Source organism: Alosa sapidissima, chromosome 11, assembly GCF_018492685.1.
Source record: "Alosa sapidissima isolate fAloSap1 chromosome 11, fAloSap1.pri, whole genome shotgun sequence".
NCBI lineage: Eukaryota > Metazoa > Chordata > Actinopteri > Clupeiformes > Clupeidae > Alosa > Alosa sapidissima.
In genome coordinates this window covers 36,770,186-36,790,120 of record NC_055967.1, presented here as the reverse complement: position 1 = coordinate 36,790,120, position 19,935 = coordinate 36,770,186, and the positions used below count along the sequence as shown (strand labels likewise).

Sequence of the window (19,935 nt, the reverse complement as noted above, 5' to 3'; positions counted from 1 at the left end):
TGTACAATGACTTCAGGAGTATTATTCTATGAGATACAAATGTAAAACATACATACTTAAGAATATCAATTTAAAGATGTAAAGAAGAAATAAAACATACATTATTCATACTTTATTCAGCAACATTTTTGGCGTTTATTTACCCTTAAAGAGAACAAAATCAAGTGTAGACAGTCAAAGTCAGTTCATAAAGGGTATGTGCTTACTGTTAAATCTGATATCAGTCAGCATGTAACTATGTGGTGCTGGCACCTTGCAAACAATTAACTAATATTAGAACAATAAGCATTTAAGACACACTGTGACAATGCATGTACCTTAATTTATAAGAAATAGCTCTTCATTACAACATAACAATTGCAGTGCTTCAGAAGTGCATTATAGAGACAGGTGCATCTCCCTTGATGTCTGTTACACTAGGCTACTTAGGTGTATACCAATAAATAATAAAGCGTTTTTCATCTAAGTGTTTCTATATTTGGCACCATATTTATCCAGTAGATAAATGACCAAAGCAAAACATTAAAGACTAAAGAATAAAGGATATCTCCACTATGGTGCTGCTATGTTGTTTTTGTTTACATGGCAATTTCTAATAACCTGAACAATATATATTGTATACAGACTTATCTCTCAACATATACCTTAGAAATTGAGGAATTGTTCACATAATGGCTTACTTTAATTCACATTGCATAATAAAAACCCGGGTCAAAAGATCCGCTTAGTGTTCAAAGTGCTAACATCAAGTCACATTTTAAAATACAAATTCGATTAATCTACAATCATATTTTATAACTGTATGAACAAAAGTGAGAAGAGAGGAAAACATTGTGTTTTTTATAGGTAAACAAACCAACAATCATTAGCATATTTTTAAATATGTGGGCCTCTGCACACGATAACAGAGACAGATTCCATAGTCCACCCCTGATATAGTTTGAAAAGACGTGTGAAAGTGATCTCTTGCTGTACAGCAGCCTTGATCGCAGCCTATTGGTGTGCTCCGTGTCTACATGTGACCTCTGTCGGACGTGAGTGGTGAGGCGGTGGGTCCATGATGTGGCTGGTCGTGGTGGCGTGCTCTGCTCTCACTGGGGCAAAGGCACAAGGACGTTGACGTAGTTGATGGGGAAGAAGCCGGACTCGCCACTGATCATGCCTTCGTACCAGTTTTCATCGATCTGGTTGGTGAGGATGATGAGGTCGCCTTCCTTGAAGCCCAGCTCACCTTCGTTCTCTGGTTCAAAGTTGTAGAGAGCGCGGCAGCAGGGCTGGTCCAGGGGGGACTCTCCTTCACCTAACACACACACAGCGGGAGCAGGTCACCAAAGGATGGATAAGGGTGACAGAGATCATAGGTCTTGGTTTCCCGCTGAAGTTCAAACCAAGTCATATTCACAGCTTCTTCACCACACCAGAGCATTCAATATTCAAACCTTCAGCTGACACACAGAATTTAAACTGAGATCTTTGAAATTGTGTGCTTTAAGAATTCAAGGCAATATTGCAACCTTAATATCCACGTTGGAGCAGTGACAAGTTAACATTTGTTGAAGAGATAACAACTACAGTGTGGAAATAGAATAGAAACCTAGTGGATGTGCAGTTCACTCACTAATGCTTGGAGGACTCCCAGGCCTCTGGGACAGGAACGTGAACTGATCAACTGTAGAGTAAACTGTGGATACACATGCACATGATATGAGATTAATACAATCTGAAATACATTTACCGTTACAATGAAAAACACAACACAGTACATTTAAGAATATTTCTTTATTTTGGAGCCAACCAAGACATAACTTCTGAATTGGATTACTGGTTGGCTTCAAACTAGGCAAGTGAGCAATTTCTCTTGAAATTTATTTCATAAACATTTTGAAGGATTCTCTGCTACTCACTGCTATTGGGTGGACTTTCTGGCCTTTGGGGTGAGGTCATGATCTGGTCCACTGTGGAGTATACTATACACACAGATGCAAGAGTGATTCATCACATAAGACATAGACACTCTCTAAGAGTAATTCATCAAATAAGACATAGACACTCTCTCTCTAAGAGTGATTCATCACATAAGACATGGACACTCTCTCTCTCTCTCTCCAATACCACTTTTGTTATGTAGTGCAGGATTTAATACATGGCGTCTGAGTTTGTAAAAATTCCTGGACATACATTGTGCTATATATATGGTGATATATCATCCATTTCCTTGCGTTTATGGCCTGGTTTGACATACAGTGCATCACTGACACATTGTAATCTAAAAACATGTCTTTTGGGTCTGTATCTATCAAAGGGAGCAACTCACTTGTGTGTGGAGGACTTTCTGGCCTTGGAGGTAACCTTGTGAACGGATCAGCTGTAGAAAATGCTTTTAAATAGAGAAAATATATGACATTATCTTCTTTGTGTCTCCATAGCAGGTGATGATGCAAAATGTTCAAGCTTCATAAATATGTATTACAGCAGTAGTGGTTTTTGATAAAGGCAATATAATATGGGCAGCTAATCAGGGTGGCACCTTAAGGAGGGTTGGGGAGGTTCAGGACTTACTTTTTTCATTCACACCACCATTCATCGTAACACCTGTGATTGGAAAAACATTTTTTTCATCATTTCAAATCATTTTAATGTGATATAACGACGTGACTGATGTAATGTTATGTATATGTATGTAATGTGATGTATTGTAATGTATATATATACTATTATGAGTGTAAACCAGACCAACCGGCTGTTACAGAGTGAGTGAGCTGTTATATTGCTAGTGAGAGTGTCTTTCACAGTTACTGATGCCAGTTGATATAGATGAATTCAGTGGCAAACCTGAAAACTGTTGTGGTGAGCTGTCAGATATGCGTAAGGTAGGGGTGTTGGAGAATCCATTGCATTCAGCGTGGCTTCCTCTACCAGTGACAGACTTTGGGCTAAACTCTCTCTTAGGCCGGTTGCTTGCAATAATTAATCTGTTGCCAATTTAAGAATAACAAATATCAACAGGGGCAAAACAGCAACAACAGTAACAGTAACAACAGCAACACTGGAGCACCGTGTCCTCACCGGTTTTGGAGAACACTGCTCAGGTTTTCCAGGATCAGGCACGACTGCCTGTGGTAGTCCAACGCTGCCTCTACTAGAGCAGACAGGTTACTCACCTGCTCCACCTGCAGGATCACAAAGGCACTGCTATTTTCTTACAACACAAATCCATGACAAGAACACCAAAATAATATCAAGTTCCTTAACAAACACAAAATTATTTGTCTTGTAACTACCAAAAAAAAGAGGGAATATTAATTGCTGAATCTGAAGAAGCTTTGTGTAAAGAAACTTAAAAGTGTCTGATATCACTGAAATGGAATTAAGGTTTGGCTCACATCATTCTCTAGAAGGTTGAACATGCTTCTTTCTGCCAGATCCCGGGACTCCTCAAACTTTTCGAAGGCTAGTTTGAGCTCCTGACAGCTGATTCTGCCCTTGCGTCGCTTCTTGTAGTCAAAGTCTAACCGCCGACCCTCCATCTTCCTTAAGTGGTACTACAGAAGTGAACCAAAATCTGAACCTTGAGAAATTACACACACTATGAATTCATATTGTAAATGTGTAATATAAGACATGGGTTGTGGAAAAAACAGCACAGAAATCAAGGGAGTTGAGGTTAACTCTTCATCGAGCAAAAAGAAACAAGACAGGAAGATGGGGAAAAGCATGTGAAGGGAGACCCCTGCTGGATGTCAGGGCCTTCTACAAGTTCCACAGTTTATCTGTGTGACTGCTCTGAGAGACTCCTGCTGGATGTCAGGGCCTCTACAAGTTCCACAGTTTATCTGTGTGACTGCTCTGAGAGACTCCTGCTGGATGTCAGGGCCTTCTACAAGTTCCACAGTTTATCTGTGTGATTGCTCTGAGACCAGACATGGTGTTGTATTTGGAGTGTGAGAACCTCTATCAGTTGAGCTAAATATTAACTATTGGAGGAAGCCGTTACAAGAAAAAAGTCAAACTACTGATAACAGAAGTAAGGGATTGTGGCTGGCATGCACACATGTCTTAAACTAGATAAGCTTTTGGAAGTCATACAAACAGTATGCATCTGATCAGTAGACGACTCAGTATGCATCTGATCAGTAGATGACTCAGTATGCATCTGATCAGTAGACGACTCATTATGCATCTGATCAGTAGATGACTCAGTATGCATCTGATCAATAGACGACTCAGTATGCATCTGATCAGTAGACGACTCTAGAGGGCCCCGCTAAGCATCCTTTCAGTAACACGGTCAACACTGAGCCTCACCGCGATCTCCTTCAGGTCCTTTTCCTGTAGCGTCTGGAGTGGGTCTATGAAGCTGTGCTTCACCTGAACGTCCAGGACGTCCCTGGCCTGGGCCATCTGTTTCAGCGCCTCACCAATGTCCACCAACGCGCAGCCTGCCAGGAGGGTCAGGAAGTGTGAACAGAGAGCGAATACCATGACAACAGAACACTAGCCACTTCCACAACAGAACACTAGCCACTTCCACAACATCATTTGAATTCAGTAACAGAGAACATATAGTTAGGTCCAGTTAACCTAGATCTTTCCTCTTGCATTATGGTTATGGTTATGGTTACGCTTTTGTCCAAAGCGACATACAAATACCAATAACAATAGCATGGTAAGACTACATTAAGGAGAATATCAATAATAGACAACGTCAAATTAATCAACAGCCTAATGAAAATAAAATAATACTATACAAACCATAACACATAAGAAGTGCTTAATGAACTAAGTGCATGCTGAACAGATATATAGACCCCTCTTAAAAGACTCAAAACTATCACAGGAACGGAGAGCACTGGGCAACTCATTCCACCAACATGGAACCACATCAGAGATGAGCAGAATCTCATTAGGAACACTGATACCAGTGGAGCACTGATAGACCAACATGAATATAGTGAGATGCATTCCTACATGAATATAATGAAATGCATTCCTAAATGAATACGGTGAAATGCATTCCTAAATAAACACATACCAAAGGCAGAGTCAGCCCCGAGCTCTCTGCCGTAGCGGAGCATGCATTCTCCCAGAAGCCCCTCTGTTTGGGGGTAACCCACAGTCTTCACCTGCCCACGGATCCTTGAGACGGTGTTGAGCACACCAAGTTTGGCTCTACAAGCTGAAAATCAAGTTAATGGGAGTTAAGTAAACGGTCCAAACCTGCAAATGGACACTGGAATATGAGCCTGAAAGGGAAGGACACGGTACACTACCTGGGTTCGGTTGGAGGTACTCTGTGGTTTTTGGCACAAGTTCAAGAACCAGTTTATGGGTTACATCAATTTTCTGAAGTCAAACACACAAAAAAGGCTATATAAGCTAGACCACACTTTGTCAATGTATACAGTGTAACAACAAGGTAATCAGTTTACAAGGCATTATATTCTTACAATGAAAATTAGCAAGAAAAATATGTCATCTCTTTACGTATGTAGGGTCTACCTAAGATGGACAAATGACTGCCACAAGAACATAGGATCAGATGGATATATTTACTGTATGTCAGAACATAGGATCAGATGGATATATTTACTATATGTCAGAGTGGGGAAATGAGATAGATCTACTGAAATGAGATAGATCTACTACTAGATCTACCCAAACATGAATCTTTAATACTTAATACTTAATAATCACTTCAGTGTTTCCAACCTTTTCCATTTTGAGGAACTCCTCATCCAGTTTGGTTCCTTCCGCCCCATTAATCTTTTCATTTAGTAGCTGCAAAGGAGAAGAGGAAAGAAAGGAGGAATGTACAGAACCTCTCACAGAAACACTGACTCTAAAGGAGAATGTATACTTAAGACTCTAAAGGAGAATGTATACTTAAGACTCTAAAGGAGAAGGGCTGGCAGCATATAGCCGTTGGCTGCAGCAACTCGAGGTCGGTAGAACTGACAGGTTTTTTTTCCGTACTGACAGTACTCAGTGCATGACCTCATGAAACAGAGATCTATGTGAAATATCGCCGGAATTCTCTTTTGAGTCAAAAGTATACTCCCGTGGAAATAACTATGTTTAGATCGGAGTTGCGCATGACACAAACTTCATCAGCAGGATGGCCCGCAAGGACTATCCATGTGACATCAAAATGTTGTGTCTGTGCAGACTTGTGCGTTGACTGAGCATATGCATACAAGTTTTAAACCACAGGGCCACTGTCAAGAGGAAACAAAACCCATTTACCCTATCAATTACCCAACACGTTTACCATGCACCATGCATGTTTTCATAAGCATGTTCGCTTCCTGATAAAATAAATAAAATAAATAAAATTACTGGAGACCTGCTGATGAATTTATACTTTTGTTTATTTCCTGCTTTAGTGAATCAGCTGATTAGATTACAAGCAATTGAATTGTACTATTGTTAAAGAGAGGTGTAATCAGTTATGAATGGGCAGAGACCAAACAACAGACCAGATCTTTGCTGTAGATTTGCATAATGTTGAAATTTTGTTTTTTATTTAGTTATAATATCAATATCTTGACACCTAATGACTACTTCCTACAACTTAAAGAGGAGGTTTTAATCATTCAAACAGTACCAATAACAAAGTTTGGACACACCTACACATTCATGGGGTTTTCATTAGTTTGACCAATTTTACATTGTATAACAAAGCAATGTATTTACGATTTAAAAAAAGAAGATTATTCATTCAAATGTTGTAAAATATCAAGGGCAGCTGTTATTCTGAAGGGCCCCTGGCCACATCTTAATGTTATTCAAACATTAATGCTAATTTATCCAACCTACTCTATGTCAGGCGTTGTAATTGATGACCGACTTCTCTGAGCATGTAGCTTCTATTGCAAAATCATGTCGGTTTATGCTTTACAACATTAGGAAGATCAGACCTTATCTGACACAAGATTCCACACAACTTCTTGTTCAAACCATGGTCATCTCCAAGCTGGACTATTGTAATTCACTATTAGCTGGCTTACCCGCTTGTGTAATAAGATCATTACAGCTGATTCAGAATGCTGGAGCATGCCTGGTCTTCAATCAGCCAAAGAGGACACATGTAACTCCTCTCCTAGTTACTCTCCATTGGCTCCCTATAGTAGCCAGAATTACATTTAAATGTCTCACTTTGGCCTATAGGACACTGACTGGATCTGCTCCTAGTTATTTTAACTCAATAATCAAGGTGTACATCCCCAACCGCCCACTGTGGTCTTCTGATGAGCGTCTGAATCCTTGAATTTCCCCCTGAGGATCAATAAAGTATCTATCTATCTATCTGTTGTGTCGACCAGTCATAAACGCTAGGTCTTAAACACTAGGTCTAATTCAAGACTCTTTTCCTCAGTGGCTCCATGTTGGTGGAATGAGTTGCCCAGTGCTCTCCGTTCCTGTGGTAGTTTTGGGTCTAAAGGGGTCTAAAGACATTCCTGTTCAATATGCACTTAGTTCTTTAAGCGCTTCTTATGCCTTATGATTTGTATAATATTGTTTTATTTCCATTAGGCTGTTGATTAATTTGACATTATTATTTATTATTGATATTCTCCTAATATAGTCTTACCATGTCATTGGTTTTTATTTTATTGATTGAATGGACATTATTGTTTATTATTGCTTTTTCCCTCATTTTCATTGCTTATTTTATAAGGCTATTGATTGAATCGACATTGTTGTTTATTATTGCTATTCTCCTTATTATAGTTTGACCAACATTCTAATCTGTTCCTTGTTAAATCTTTAATTATTATGTTGTTTTTGTATTTGTGTGTCGCTTTGGACATAGGCGTCTGCAAAATCCCATAACCAACATGTCAACATGGTCAAAGGATTTCCAAGGAATAACTATATTCTAATGGTTCAGCAAACATCCAAATAAAAAACACAAAATGGCTACTACATAAACAACATAAATGGTAAAAATAATGCCTAACTGATCAGCACTATCTGGTCATGTTGACCATGAGTCAGATTAAGGCATGTTTACATTAAAGGAGGGAGGTTGTATCAAAACATACAGTAGAACATGTTAAATATACATGCAGTGCAATAATTACATGTTTTCTTTTTCAGTTTTGCATAATGTTGTCCCATGGCTCAATAATGATTGAGCAGTATTATACATTCAGTATTAGGTGTTTTTATCCAGCGCAGGTATATATTTAGTATTAGGTGCTTTTATCCAGCGCAGGTATATATTCAGTATTAGGTGCTTTTATCCAGTGCAGGTATATTCAGTATTAGGTGCTTTTATCCAGCGTGATTTGACTCGTAGCGCAGGTACAGTAGAGGCTGTATTTCTATCACCACGTGTTCCAAAATATTTGAAGTCATGACGATTATATTTGCCATGCTAGTCTTGTCATCAACTAAAAAGGCGAGCTTTAGAACATACTGTAAAAAGTCAATGATCTTATAGTTTAAGGCAAACTTGGTTATAGAGACATGCTGCTTAACGACATTCACCTACTGTGTTAAAGAATGGCAGCATTTATTAAGGTCAAGAATTTAGTTTGGTGTGCAAAGGGCCTCATGATAAGAGGATTATGGCTGCCATTACTGGCTGATGGAGAGGGAATTGTCTGTAGAACTATTTTATGAAAGGGTACAGTGTCTGTTGTAAAGTGTAAAAACATCATTACATCACCCCGATAGGGATACTGAATAATGAAAACACCTTACAGACATTTGTCTTTCCTGATGTATGTTGCTGTAGGTCTATACTGTTGAGTTCAGCAACTTCAGTTGTTGTCAAGAGGCAAATACAGCACATCTGACTCCAAGTCCCCAAGCGCATGTGAATGTCTGTGTTCAGCACCTGTACGTGAGCCTGTCTACTATCTATGCCCTCCCTGGCCACAATCCCAGCACTCCAGAGGGAATCTACAGCATGTATTGTCCTTCTGGCAGCTTTTTCAAACCTCTGCAGTAATTCAATGCTGCCATGCAGGCAGGGTGAGGGAAGTCTCAGCAACACTCTGCATACAGAGATGATCATGAGAGGCAACTAGGCCTGTTCAGATTATATCCAGCATAGATTAACACTCATTATGCGATGTGTAGCCTACTGCCTGTGAGACACAATGCTAATCACAATGCTGATGCATAACTACATTTAAATATTTTAAACGGTGATAAGTGTATTGACATTATGTAATGTGTCCTTGTTTTTAACCACCTGAAGGCAGGTTGGAGGGGTACATCACGTGACCTATAGCCTACGCAACTTTAGGTCCATTACGCGTTTGTTCAGGAGCCGTATAAAGGTAATTATCCGTGGTGTCCCTATAATAAAAAACCAAGGTCAGGACGAAATACACAAAGATACCATCGCAAGGTCACATCATACTACGACGAACAACTGACACATATCGAGATCTCGGATTGACGCTCCTTTCACTTTATTTAGGACCAAAACAAGAGTCCTCTTGCACCGTCGAATTGTCTAATTCTGTATCGCCATAGCTTTGGAAAATAACCAACCACTTTAAAGTTGCTATAAACTATTCTTAAAATCTGCGTGACAAACAGGACAGAAAACTGCCAGTGCGTGCGTAGCGGCTACAGAAGTGCAGAAACACACACACGGGCCTGCACCGCAATCTAGGTTACCCCACAGATGTCCTCACGTGTAGCATTTTCGAAATCACACCTCTCTCTCCCACCCACCCAACATAAAAATACATTACCATAACGCCACATTCTGTGGTAGTCTATATCAAAACAACTCGGCACTGTACTGCACAACCATAGCCTACGACTCCACAGCCCATGCACACTAGGCGAGGTCCTCCGCTTACCTGGCTTGCTTTATGAAATTGTTTCTTTAGTCCCGCTACTGACATGGCCAATACTTCTGATGATCAAAACATTAATCACGTGCAAATATTACGCGCACATGCTGGCGATGTATGATGTAGTCGGCGTGCCTTTGACAGGTGACGCGGTAATTTATATGTCCACATCGCACTCCACCTCCTCCATCGCAATGTATCAATGCGCTGACAAGCTGCTCCCAGACCGAGATTCGTGGTGCCGCATGGTTGCCAGTATGAGAGGAATATAATCAACTAGCCCACCACCTGCCAACATGATACCCTTCAAAACACCATCTTTCACAACAGATTGTGAATTTGAAGTCGAAAATGAGTAATGGCTACTTCAATAAATCCGTCATTGACTTATAAGACAAAGAAATTAATAATTCAAATCATATTCGGGATGTTGCCACATCTGGCAACACATCTGGCAACATTGCAGACTATATTACGCTGGCATACTTGAGTACACATGAACGCCTGCCTACTTGCTTCCTTTCCACCTCGTTCTTTGAACACACAACTTCTCAGTCGAAACCCTGGAAAAATAATAGGAACAGACTCGTTGCTATATTAAATGTAAACTGCACGACTGGTAAATACATGAAGCAGTTTGTTATTTGATAGTTAGGCTATCGGATCTTATACTGAAGGCCTGCTACTCTGATTTGGGACAGTGGAACCAGACAATACTGAAGGTGTTCTAATCTTCGGTGGAGTTAATAATTATCTGCTGCCCTTTGCTCAGTCTAATTAAGGTCATCAATCAACCTTGTTAACTCACGCAAAGTGTTGGGGACCTGTGTAGATGAGTTACACAAAACAAACTTCATAGATATGTCCTGCCACTGATGATTTTTGGCACTTTGTTTTTATCACCACACCACCATCTAAGTAGGCTAGCCTAATTGCTCAAACTAATCTCATTTATGAAAGTTGTGAGGTACGGTAATTCTGGTACATTCTGTGGGTTTTCATATGTTGATTTCCAGATCGTCTCTGTAATCATGAGGCCTTTCTCTGCTCTGAGTAAGTTGAGCAGCTTGTTTATGGTTACATCACACAACTTAGCGCACACAATTAGAAAACAATGATATTGTGATTGTTTAAAGCCCCCATAGGATTATATATATTTCCCCCCTGCTGAAGAAGTGCATTATATTTCAAACTGGAAAGCACATGGATTTGTTTAAAAGCTAGCGAAACGGTTAGCATAAGTTCGGCAGAACAATGTGGATGTTACAAGGTAAGAAGCACGATTTAAAACAAATTTCTTGTTTCCCACTTCTCTTACCTGGACGGTAGGCTAATGTTGCAAGGTTGGTTTTCCGCCTGGGGACGCTAGGGGGAGCGGGGAAAGTCACCATTTTCACCGGAACAGGTCATGTAATCATCCAAACGATTTCTAAATGGGTTTATTAAGTTGAAATAGTTGCCAAGTTCCCCTTTAACTGGTACACTTATGTTTTACAGCTCAGCTGCTGTTCTCCTGAATGTGACGTGTTGCCACTGACTGTCAGAAAGTCAGACTACAGTTATGGTAAACTGTCTTTTATAACATATGGTAGGCCTACAATATATCAGAACTTACTGTAGGCCTACTTTTACAAGAAGCTAACATAATTAAGTAAATTAAAAGGCTTTTCAGTATCCAATATGCCTGTTACCTGTCTGTGACAAACTCACTCCTGTATTCTCATCAGGAATGTACTAATCTGGGTCAAGAAGGTCATGTGTTGTACTGAGCATCCGTTGGTTGGAATTAATGGATAAAAGTAAGGTCTACCTCTGCTAATGCAGCTTAAACCATGAGACTGAAAACCTGTACAGCAATGTCAAGTATTATCAAACTACTTTGCTACTGATGGGCAGATTTGTAAAGATGTTAAAACACTTCTGAATTGTGATTTTAAACCCATACAGAATGCATTAATGGTCATCATTTACATTTAACACAGTTTCACATTGAGATAGTAACCTCTATTTTCAGGAATTACATTTACGTCATGTACATTGTTTATTAGAAGCCTGAGAGCTAACCCCACACATGTTACCATGATACAAACTTATGCCATTTAAACAAATATTTAAGCAAACAACAAACCACAGCAAATTTGCACACTTGCATTAGATATTCCACTAAAAGACTATAAAGTTCAAACTGAGACAGCCTGCCTGAGGAGGGCATTGGGCTGTAGAATCCTACAAACAAGGAAGCATATGAGGCACAACAGGGCAGATCCAAGGAATCACATTCACCTTTTCCAGAACCAACATTCAAGTTCTGACCCTGTATGGGGGGGGGGGGGTGATAGCCACTGAATCTACAGGCCTGCCACTCTGTGGGCTTATGGCACGCTTTCAGCATGGGCTCCCACTCTGTTCAATTACCTGGAGTTCAGTCTTTCAGTCGACCTATGTGACAGTGTGGCTGGAATGGCAAAAGAAACTCTGACCCTGCTTACATGTGAAGTGGCAATCCGTTGTCATCACTGGAAGGAGATGTGAGGTCTTCCAGCAGGGTGCTTAATTTTTCTGAAAGTTTCTCAAGTGTGTCTTGGTCCTCAGTGATATATATTTTATCCATTATTTGTTTGGTGAGGTTGACACATTTCTTTTTCAGACCTGTTGTTCTTGGGTCTTCCTGGAAGTCTTTTACAGTCAAACGGGAGTTTTGATTAGCCTTTCTAACAATCTTACCAGCAGTTCTATCGGAAAGTTTTCTTGGTCTTCCAGGCCTGAACTTAACCACCATTCCTGTTAACTGCCATTTCTTAATCACATTACGAACTGATGAAGCAGCTACCTGAAAACGTTTGGCTAACTTTTTATAGCCTTCTCCTGCTTTGTGGCCTTCAATGATTTCCTCTTTCAGAGCACTAGGCAGCTGCTTGTAGTTGCCCATGACTGTTGATGGTTGGGAGATGGTCTGAAGAGTTGGAGTATTCACCAAATCTGTTAAATCTTCCTGAAGGTCTTTTATATCAAAACAGGGCTTTTGATTTGCCTCTCCAGCAACCTTACCAGCAGTTGTCTCTGAAAGTTTTCTTGGTCTTCCAGGCCTCATCTGAGCATCCACCATTCCTGTTAACTGCCATTTCTTAATTACATTACGAACTGAAGAGGCAGCTAGCTGAAAACGCTTGGCTAACTTTTTATAGCCTTCTCCTGCTTTGTGGGCATTGATTATTTCAGCTTTTACAGCACTAGGCAGCTGCTTGTAGGTGCCCATGACTGTTGATGGTTGGCAGAAGGTTTGAGGAGTCAAGGTATTAACAGTCTACAACTACAGTCTACAAAGACCTTTATGACTTTTGGATGTCACCTCATACTCTTATAACATAACCATTCACAGAAACAGAAATTCTTCATACTTCAACTTCAATTCAATTTAAAGGTGTTCACATCTTCATCCAGTGTTGTTCCTTCAGCTCCTTTCATCTTTTCATGTAAAAGCTGCAAGAGAGAAGAGGGGAGGTGGGCAGGAGAGGAAAATGCATCTGAGTGAACCAGGTCAGAAAAGGGTTTATATGACATAAAAATATCAGTCTTTGTAGATTAACATGACACACACATTATTTCAAACACTGTGACTGTCTGAGCTTGTTCTCTGATAGACATGTCCACGACAGCACAGCTAGTAAACTTTGGAGACAACAAACAAACCAATATTGGTTACAATTTACTTGAAGGTATCTACACAAGAGTGACATGACACTGTCATGAAGGTCTCATAAAGATTATGAAATAACGCTTCTGTCATTCGGTTTTTGTCATGACAAGTTAGGATTAGGGTTAGGGTTATGACAGTGTCACATCACTCTTATGAAAATACCTTCAAGTAAAGTGTTACCCAAATGTTTTGAGTACACTAAATCCTTTAGCACACACTGGTGATTCTCATTATATCTGACTTTCACATCGCCCCATTTATGCATGGCTCCTGAAAGTATAAATATATATATATTGGTACTTTCACTTATAAGTACCCAAATTTGGTCTCTGCATTTATCCCAATCCGTGAATTAGTGAAACACACTCCGCACACAGTGAACACACAGTGAGGTGAAGCACACACTAATCCCGGCACAGTGAGCTGCCTGCAACAACAGCGGCGCTCGGGGAGCAGTGAGGGGTTAGGTGCCTTGCTCAAGGGCACTTCAGCCGGGACTACTGGTCGGGGTTCGAACTGGCAACCCTGCAGTTACAAGTCCAAAGCGCTAACCAGTAGGCCACGGCTGCCGCCTCCTTATATTAGTAAGTGAAGTAGTATATTAGTAGTCTTATATAATTATTAGCTCACTAGTTCACCCATAACTCTTAGGACATGCTGGCCATAAGCATGTTTGGCTTGGTAGCCAGCCGCATGGCCCTGGGATATGGAGATGGGGCGATTTTGTCACCAGATGTGTTTTGGACCATTTTCCCTAGGGATCAATAAAATATCTATCTATCTATTGTGTGTAAGCAATGTCAACTGACAGGCTCTATGGATAAGGGGTAGCAATGTCAACTGACAGGCTCTATGGGTAAGGGGTCTGCTAAGTTTAGCTACAAGTCAAAGGAGGAGAATGGGAGAGAGGTGAGATGCTTTGCAATACCAGTGTGTGACCCAAATCTTAGAAAGCAGAAGTGAGTGATGGCTGTCCAACAGTCCTTCACTAGTTTGTGTAGAACACGTCATGTATAGGAGAGGTGCATATTTTGTCACCAGATGTGTTTTGGACCATGGGGATATAATATTGGCATACTGTATATCTGAGTGTGGGCTTCACACATTTCGTAAAGGTCTAAAAATTAGGCTTTTCAACTGCTGGGGGTGAGGGGTTGGTTTGGACCCCTAAGACTTGCTTGGGCCCCCAGAATTCGTAGAAATGTCCCTGATCAAGCCCAGCATATTCACTAGCCTACAGTGTAGCCTACTGGCTGTGGAGACGGACTGACAACATTTATGATACAATTGTACTTCCTTTTAATCACCCAAAGGCTCAAGGTAACAGGCCAAAGTTATGTAATTAATCGATCATTTGTTTCTATGATGTAATACAGACCAACTACGAGGGAGGCATTTCTGAAATGGCACCATTCAGGTACCAAATTATTACGGTGCAGATGTTGACATCTCGAAATTACACGACATTTTAGGCAAACGCAGATAAAAGGTCCTTGCCTAGTTTTCTATTATCACGGCTTTGGAAAATAGCCAGCCACTATTAGTTGAGGAAATTGTTCTCCACATATCAGTCTCAAAGGGGGCAGACGAGTACTGACACTGCGCAAATAAGTGCGGCAAGAGCCTGCACGGATCTAGGTTAGCCCTCAGAGATTACATTCACTTGTTACGCTTCCAAAATCACCGCTCTAAGGCCACATTCTATGCAACTACAACAAAAGAATGGAGCTCTGCAGACAGATAATATTGAAAGAACTTGGCACTGCAGCACTGTAGCCAACACCTATACAGCCTGAACGTTCCGTGGTATGTCCTCCGCTTACCTGGCATGCTTCATGAAACTGTTTCTTTAGTCCCGCTACTGAAAGGGCATAATCAATACAATACTGATATTCTAAACAATAATCGTACGCAAAGGTACGCACACTAGCAAGCTACTGCAGTTGGCGTGCCATTTGGGTTACGTGTTACTCCTCCTGATCTCCTACGTCGTTATAGGCTCATTCGACTTCATGCAGCGCTGCGCAAATCTGGTTGAACGTAATGCTTGGGGGGGGCCTACCACAATGAATGTTGGAATTGTTCAAAAATCCAGCATGCATCACTTTCACCCAGATCCGCGCAGCCTTGCATGTAGTTGAACGTGCCAGTCAATGTATCAGCGTATCAGTGCCTGGCAAACTGCTCCAAGAATGAGGTTCGCTCTACTATAAAGTTGCCACATACGATCTTTGGACAAAATTGGCATTTTCTCAATTGAGCAGGGCCCGTGTCAACGAGGCTAGTTGCCACAGGCCAGATTTGACGAAAACAATCTGCATTTTTCTGACCTGCAACAGAGTATCACATTGTGTATAGTGTGTGCAGTTGTGTGCCTTTTTATAATTAGTCAAGTGAGGCTATTAATCAAATTTCTTTATAATTGAATATTGATGGGTTCATATTTGTGAAACATAAAGCCATTCACATATTTAGGGTCTGTCACTTGATACCTCAATGACACTAATGGCACTTCAAATTGGTGCATTTGTGATAAAGACAGAGAGAAAGAACTAGAACTGTGGACACTTCCTTGCAAAATGCATCTTTCACCTTATAAACTGCATGCATTAAGTTGCACCTTATAAACTGCAGCATTAAGTTGCGTCCTGTCCCACAAGTAATGACACTGTTGATATTCAGAATTGACAAAATATAAAGACAACGAGTGGATACAAAATGGCCTACTTTAAAAATGTCTTTACAGAAATGTATTGGAATATAATGCAAGTCTCTTAAAAACCTGAGGCTAATGAACACACATACATAAACATACAGTGTAGAGGGAGAGCTAGAGAAAGTAATGACAATTTTATACAATAAAAAAACATAAATTCAAATCATAAAAGGCAGAAATAATGTGAATAGGCATGTATAATGTGGGGTTAAATAACACAATGACCTCAGCAGTTAACACTAATCTGGCACTACTGACGTGTCATCCGAACACTTCTTTGTAATAAAAGGCATCGTGAAAATCCTGAAACTATGCAAGTGTACATTACTGTGAATGGTACCAAAATATTGTAATTGCATCGTGTGTACATTTGAGGCTGGGTTACACAAAGCAACTTGCTATTATTCCTTTCTGGCTGATTTTCTGGCTTTGCTCTTCTATGGAAGTAGGAACAGCCACTACATCAAAAGGGATGAAACCAAAAAGGCAACCTCCAACAATTCTGCCAGATGTTGAGATCACTTTCACTTTATGTACCGGTACAACCACTGATGATTTTTGGCAACTGAAATACCTTTTTGACACTTTGATTTTGTTACCGCACCGGCCTAAATTAAGTAACTGTTCAAACTGATCTCAAGTATGTAGTATTGTTTAATTCTTCTTAGGCCTCTAAAGCATGCAAGTTTGTATTTTCTTGTGTGAGATGACCAATCTGTTCCGAAATCTGTACATCCATTCCCCACCAAGACCCTTTTCCATAGTGTGTTTTTCGAGGTGTGTTTTTTGAGGTGTGTTGTGCATAATTCTGGTGCATTCCGTGGGTTTTCACAAGCATGTCTGTTGACATCCAGATTTAGTCTCTGTGGTCATGAGGTCTCTCTCTGCTCTGAGTCTCTGTGGTCATGAGGTCTCTCTCTGCTCTGAGTCTCTGTGGTCATGAGGTCTCTCTCTGCTCTGAGTCTCTGTGGTCATGAGGTCTCTCTCTGCTCTGAGTATGTCTTGAGAAGCTGAGCAGCTTGTTTCTGGTTACATCTCACAGCTTCCTGTATTGCTGTGTTGCCCCACCTGTGAACAACACACACGCAAACGCACAATTACAACATCATCAAACTGATAGATTATGCCTTTTTGGAATATTATATATTGCTCATTATGTAACTCAAGTTTATTGGAATAGTATATATTGCTTATTATGTAACTCAAGTCATTGCAGTTCTCATGAGGTAAGTGGGTAGTAGTGTTGCCATTGACATTGTTATGTAAAGTTAGGCTACTAGATAGATAGATAGATACATACACACACACACACACACACACACATACATACATACATACATACATACATACATACATACATACATACTTTATTGATCCCCAAGGGGAAATTCAAGGGTCTCAGTAGCATACAGACATCACACACAACATGCACTTACAGCACAAATGGTAAATATAAGTATAAACATATAACTAAACTCCACTGTACAATAAAGACAGTAGAAGATAAGAAAACTAACAAAACTAAATACACTATATAAATTAAATTAAGAAAGTCCAATGTGCTTGAGGGTGATCAAGCATAAGACGCTTGTAGTGACAGGGCCAGGACTGGTGAGGTGCTAAAGGGAGTGAGTCATGGTGAAGGTGCAAACAGTAGTCCAACCATAGTCCTTAGTTATGTGTGCATGGCAAGGTGCTCAAGAGAGTGAGTGTCATGGTGAAGGTGCAAAAAGTAGTCCAACATTAGTCCAACAGTGCAAGAGTAAGGTCTAGAGACCAGCATAAATAATATGGACAAATAGGAGAGTAAAGTATAATGTAGACAAGGTAAAATAAAAAACTATTTCAGTGCAAGAACAGGTTGAGGTAATAGGGTTATAGCCATTCATTAATTCAGTATTGTAGCAGAAGCCTGACCACAGCCATTGATCATGTGTGCCAATATAGCATGAAAAACAGTGTAGCAGTAAAACAGTAGTGAAAACATTAGGCTGTGCACATTAGTAAAACGGTAGTAAAACAGTAGTAAAGCAGTGGTGGGTAGTCAGTACTCAAACATGGAGAGGGTGGAGAGGCAGACAGACTAAGCAGAGAAGTCTATCTCTCCTCTTCCCTTTAGTGAGGCATTGAACAGTTCAATGGCCCTAGGAACAAATGACTTCCTCAGCCTTTCAGTTGTGCATGGCAGTGAGCGAAGTCTCCAGCTGATCAAGCTCTTTTGGTTTTTGATAGTGCTGTACAGCGGATGACATTCATTGTCCAACGTGTCTTTTATGGAATAGTGTATTTTTACGCAGAGCTAAACTAATTATGTAACTGAAATAGCATTTCAGTATCTGTTGTGCCTATTACCTGTCTTTGACCAAACCACTAGCCCCTGTGTTCTCCATCAGGAATTTGATGACCTCCAAGTGGCCTTCAGAGGCTGCCACATGCAGGGCTGACCTCCCGTCATAATCCACCGCATTCATGTCTGCCCCAGACAGGAAGTACCTGTGGCAGTTTGGAAAGAACAGCTTGTGGATCACAGTGGAGGTTTTCAGTTGAGCTTTTTTTGTAGTCTCATCTAGCCAGAGGTTTCAGCAGACAACAATATATAAGATAACAGAATGTAGTCTCATCTAGCCAGAGGTTTCATCAGACAACAATATATAAGATAACAGAATGTAGTCTCATCTAGCCAGAGGTTTCATCAGACAACAATATATAAGATAACAAAATTTAAACCGTAGGGGAGAACGGGGTAAGTTGAGCATAGGGGTTAGATGAGCCCCCCCCCCCCCCCCCCCCCCCCCCCCGCATAGGGGTTAGATGAGCCCCCCCATTTCTAGGATCAATTTTATCATCTGACAGCATTTTAAGGAAGAGGGAATCATTCCTTACAATCTGTGGAAAGGTACAACACTTGGGAATGTGGTAAAAAATATATGTGTAAAAATATGTTTTTTTGATTTCCAAGTAGATTGAATTCATGGCCAGAGTTAGGGTGATTTAGAGAAAATGTGAATAGAACAACACTACACAGCATTACACCTTGTTTGGTGCCCTTTAAGCTATGATGTGAGGGCTAAATAAAATCGTGAATGTTACCTTAGCTTGTTGTCAGAAGCATTTTCTTTCCAAATGGTGGTTGTGGGGTAAGACCAGGGCTGGGCTAAGTTGAGCCAGCTAACTAGTACTTGTATTACATCTGTAAGATTTTTAAAGTTTTCCTTGATTTTGTGACCTCATTCTATATGGTTCTTTAGTGTTACTAAGAGCTAAAGGCATTATAGACAGGTGATATTTTTGAGATATGCTTCCTAGAGGCATTTTTTAGTAAAAGTTGGGAACAGGACTTTTTAACATAATTAAGGTGTGCTGAATCCAACCAGCCCTGTTCCCAAGCTGAATTTTGAGTTTATAACCATTCAATTAGCATAAACAAAATGGTTGCCAAAATGGCGATTTTGGGCACTTTCATTGGGCGGATGTCATTATACCATGTAAATTAATTCATATTGTTCACAGAAATCTCCCTTGGCCAATAGATCAAGGATACAGGCTGTGAAAAAAGAAAAAAAAATCTAGTATTATGCCTATGTTAATTACCTGAAAAAACCTTTGAAAAATGTAATTGTTAAAATGTTATAACTGAGCAGGCACACGGTATTTGATGAATGAGACTTTGATGTGTTTTTTGAGGGTCAAGAAAGATGTGT

At 40.3% G+C, this 19,935-nt stretch overlaps 2 protein-coding genes and 1 long non-coding RNA gene across 7 annotated transcripts in view; 1 reads left to right on the top strand and 2 right to left on the bottom strand.

Annotated features, from left to right (window-relative positions):
• Nucleotides 1-111: 111 nt before the first annotated feature.
• sh3gl3b (SH3-domain GRB2-like 3b) lies at nt 112-15,444 on the bottom strand. 2 transcript variants are annotated; one of them, XM_042110196.1, is made up of 13 exons: nt 15,342-15,444; nt 5,710-5,778; nt 5,271-5,343; nt 5,033-5,176; nt 4,306-4,439; nt 3,384-3,542; nt 3,067-3,170; nt 2,833-2,972; nt 2,560-2,592; nt 2,315-2,377; nt 1,905-1,967; nt 1,619-1,681; nt 112-1,300 (listed from the first exon to the last, which is right to left on the bottom strand). In XM_042110196.1, exons 2-13 carry the CDS (start codon nt 5,716-5,718, stop codon nt 1,092-1,094), a joined length of 1,194 nt encoding a protein of 397 aa, XP_041966130.1. In that variant the 5' UTR covers nt 5,719-5,778; nt 15,342-15,444; the 3' UTR covers nt 112-1,091. The 2 variants fall into 2 exon arrangements, with proteins under 2 accessions (XP_041966130.1, XP_041966129.1); XM_042110195.1 differs by lacking the exon at nt 15,342-15,444 and adding an exon at nt 9,828-10,075.
• Nucleotides 10,974-18,983, top strand: LOC121723951. Its single transcript, XR_006035100.1, has 3 exons — nt 10,974-11,226; nt 11,319-11,385; nt 18,628-18,983. It is a non-coding gene; the product is annotated as an uncharacterized LOC121723951 (long non-coding RNA).
• Nucleotides 15,919-19,935, bottom strand: part of glsl (glutaminase like) — a 16,702-nt gene continuing 12,685 nt past the window's right edge. For all 4 annotated transcript variants that reach the window (XM_042110193.1, XM_042110192.1, XM_042110191.1 and 1 more), the window contains exons 21-22: nt 18,587-18,727; nt 15,919-17,302 (exon numbers count right to left, since the gene is read on the bottom strand). In XM_042110193.1, coding sequence (XP_041966127.1) covers nt 17,206-17,302; nt 18,587-18,727 — 238 coding nt within the window. In that variant the 3' untranslated portion in view covers nt 15,919-17,205. The remainder of the gene's footprint in view (nt 17,303-18,586; nt 18,728-19,935) is intronic.

Coding starts and splice junctions, on each gene's coding strand:
- sh3gl3b (XM_042110195.1), bottom strand. CDS start 9,872: ATGTCAGTAGCGGGACTAAAGAAACAATTTCATAAAGCAAGCCAG. Junction 3,171..3,383: donor TCAACCTTCTAGAGAATGAT/GTGAGCCAAACC, acceptor GTGATCCTGCAG/GTGGAGCAGGTGAGTAACCT. Junction 2,973..3,066: donor AGCAGTGTTCTCCAAAACCG/GTGAGGACACGG, acceptor AATTGGCAACAG/ATTAATTATTGCAAGCAACC.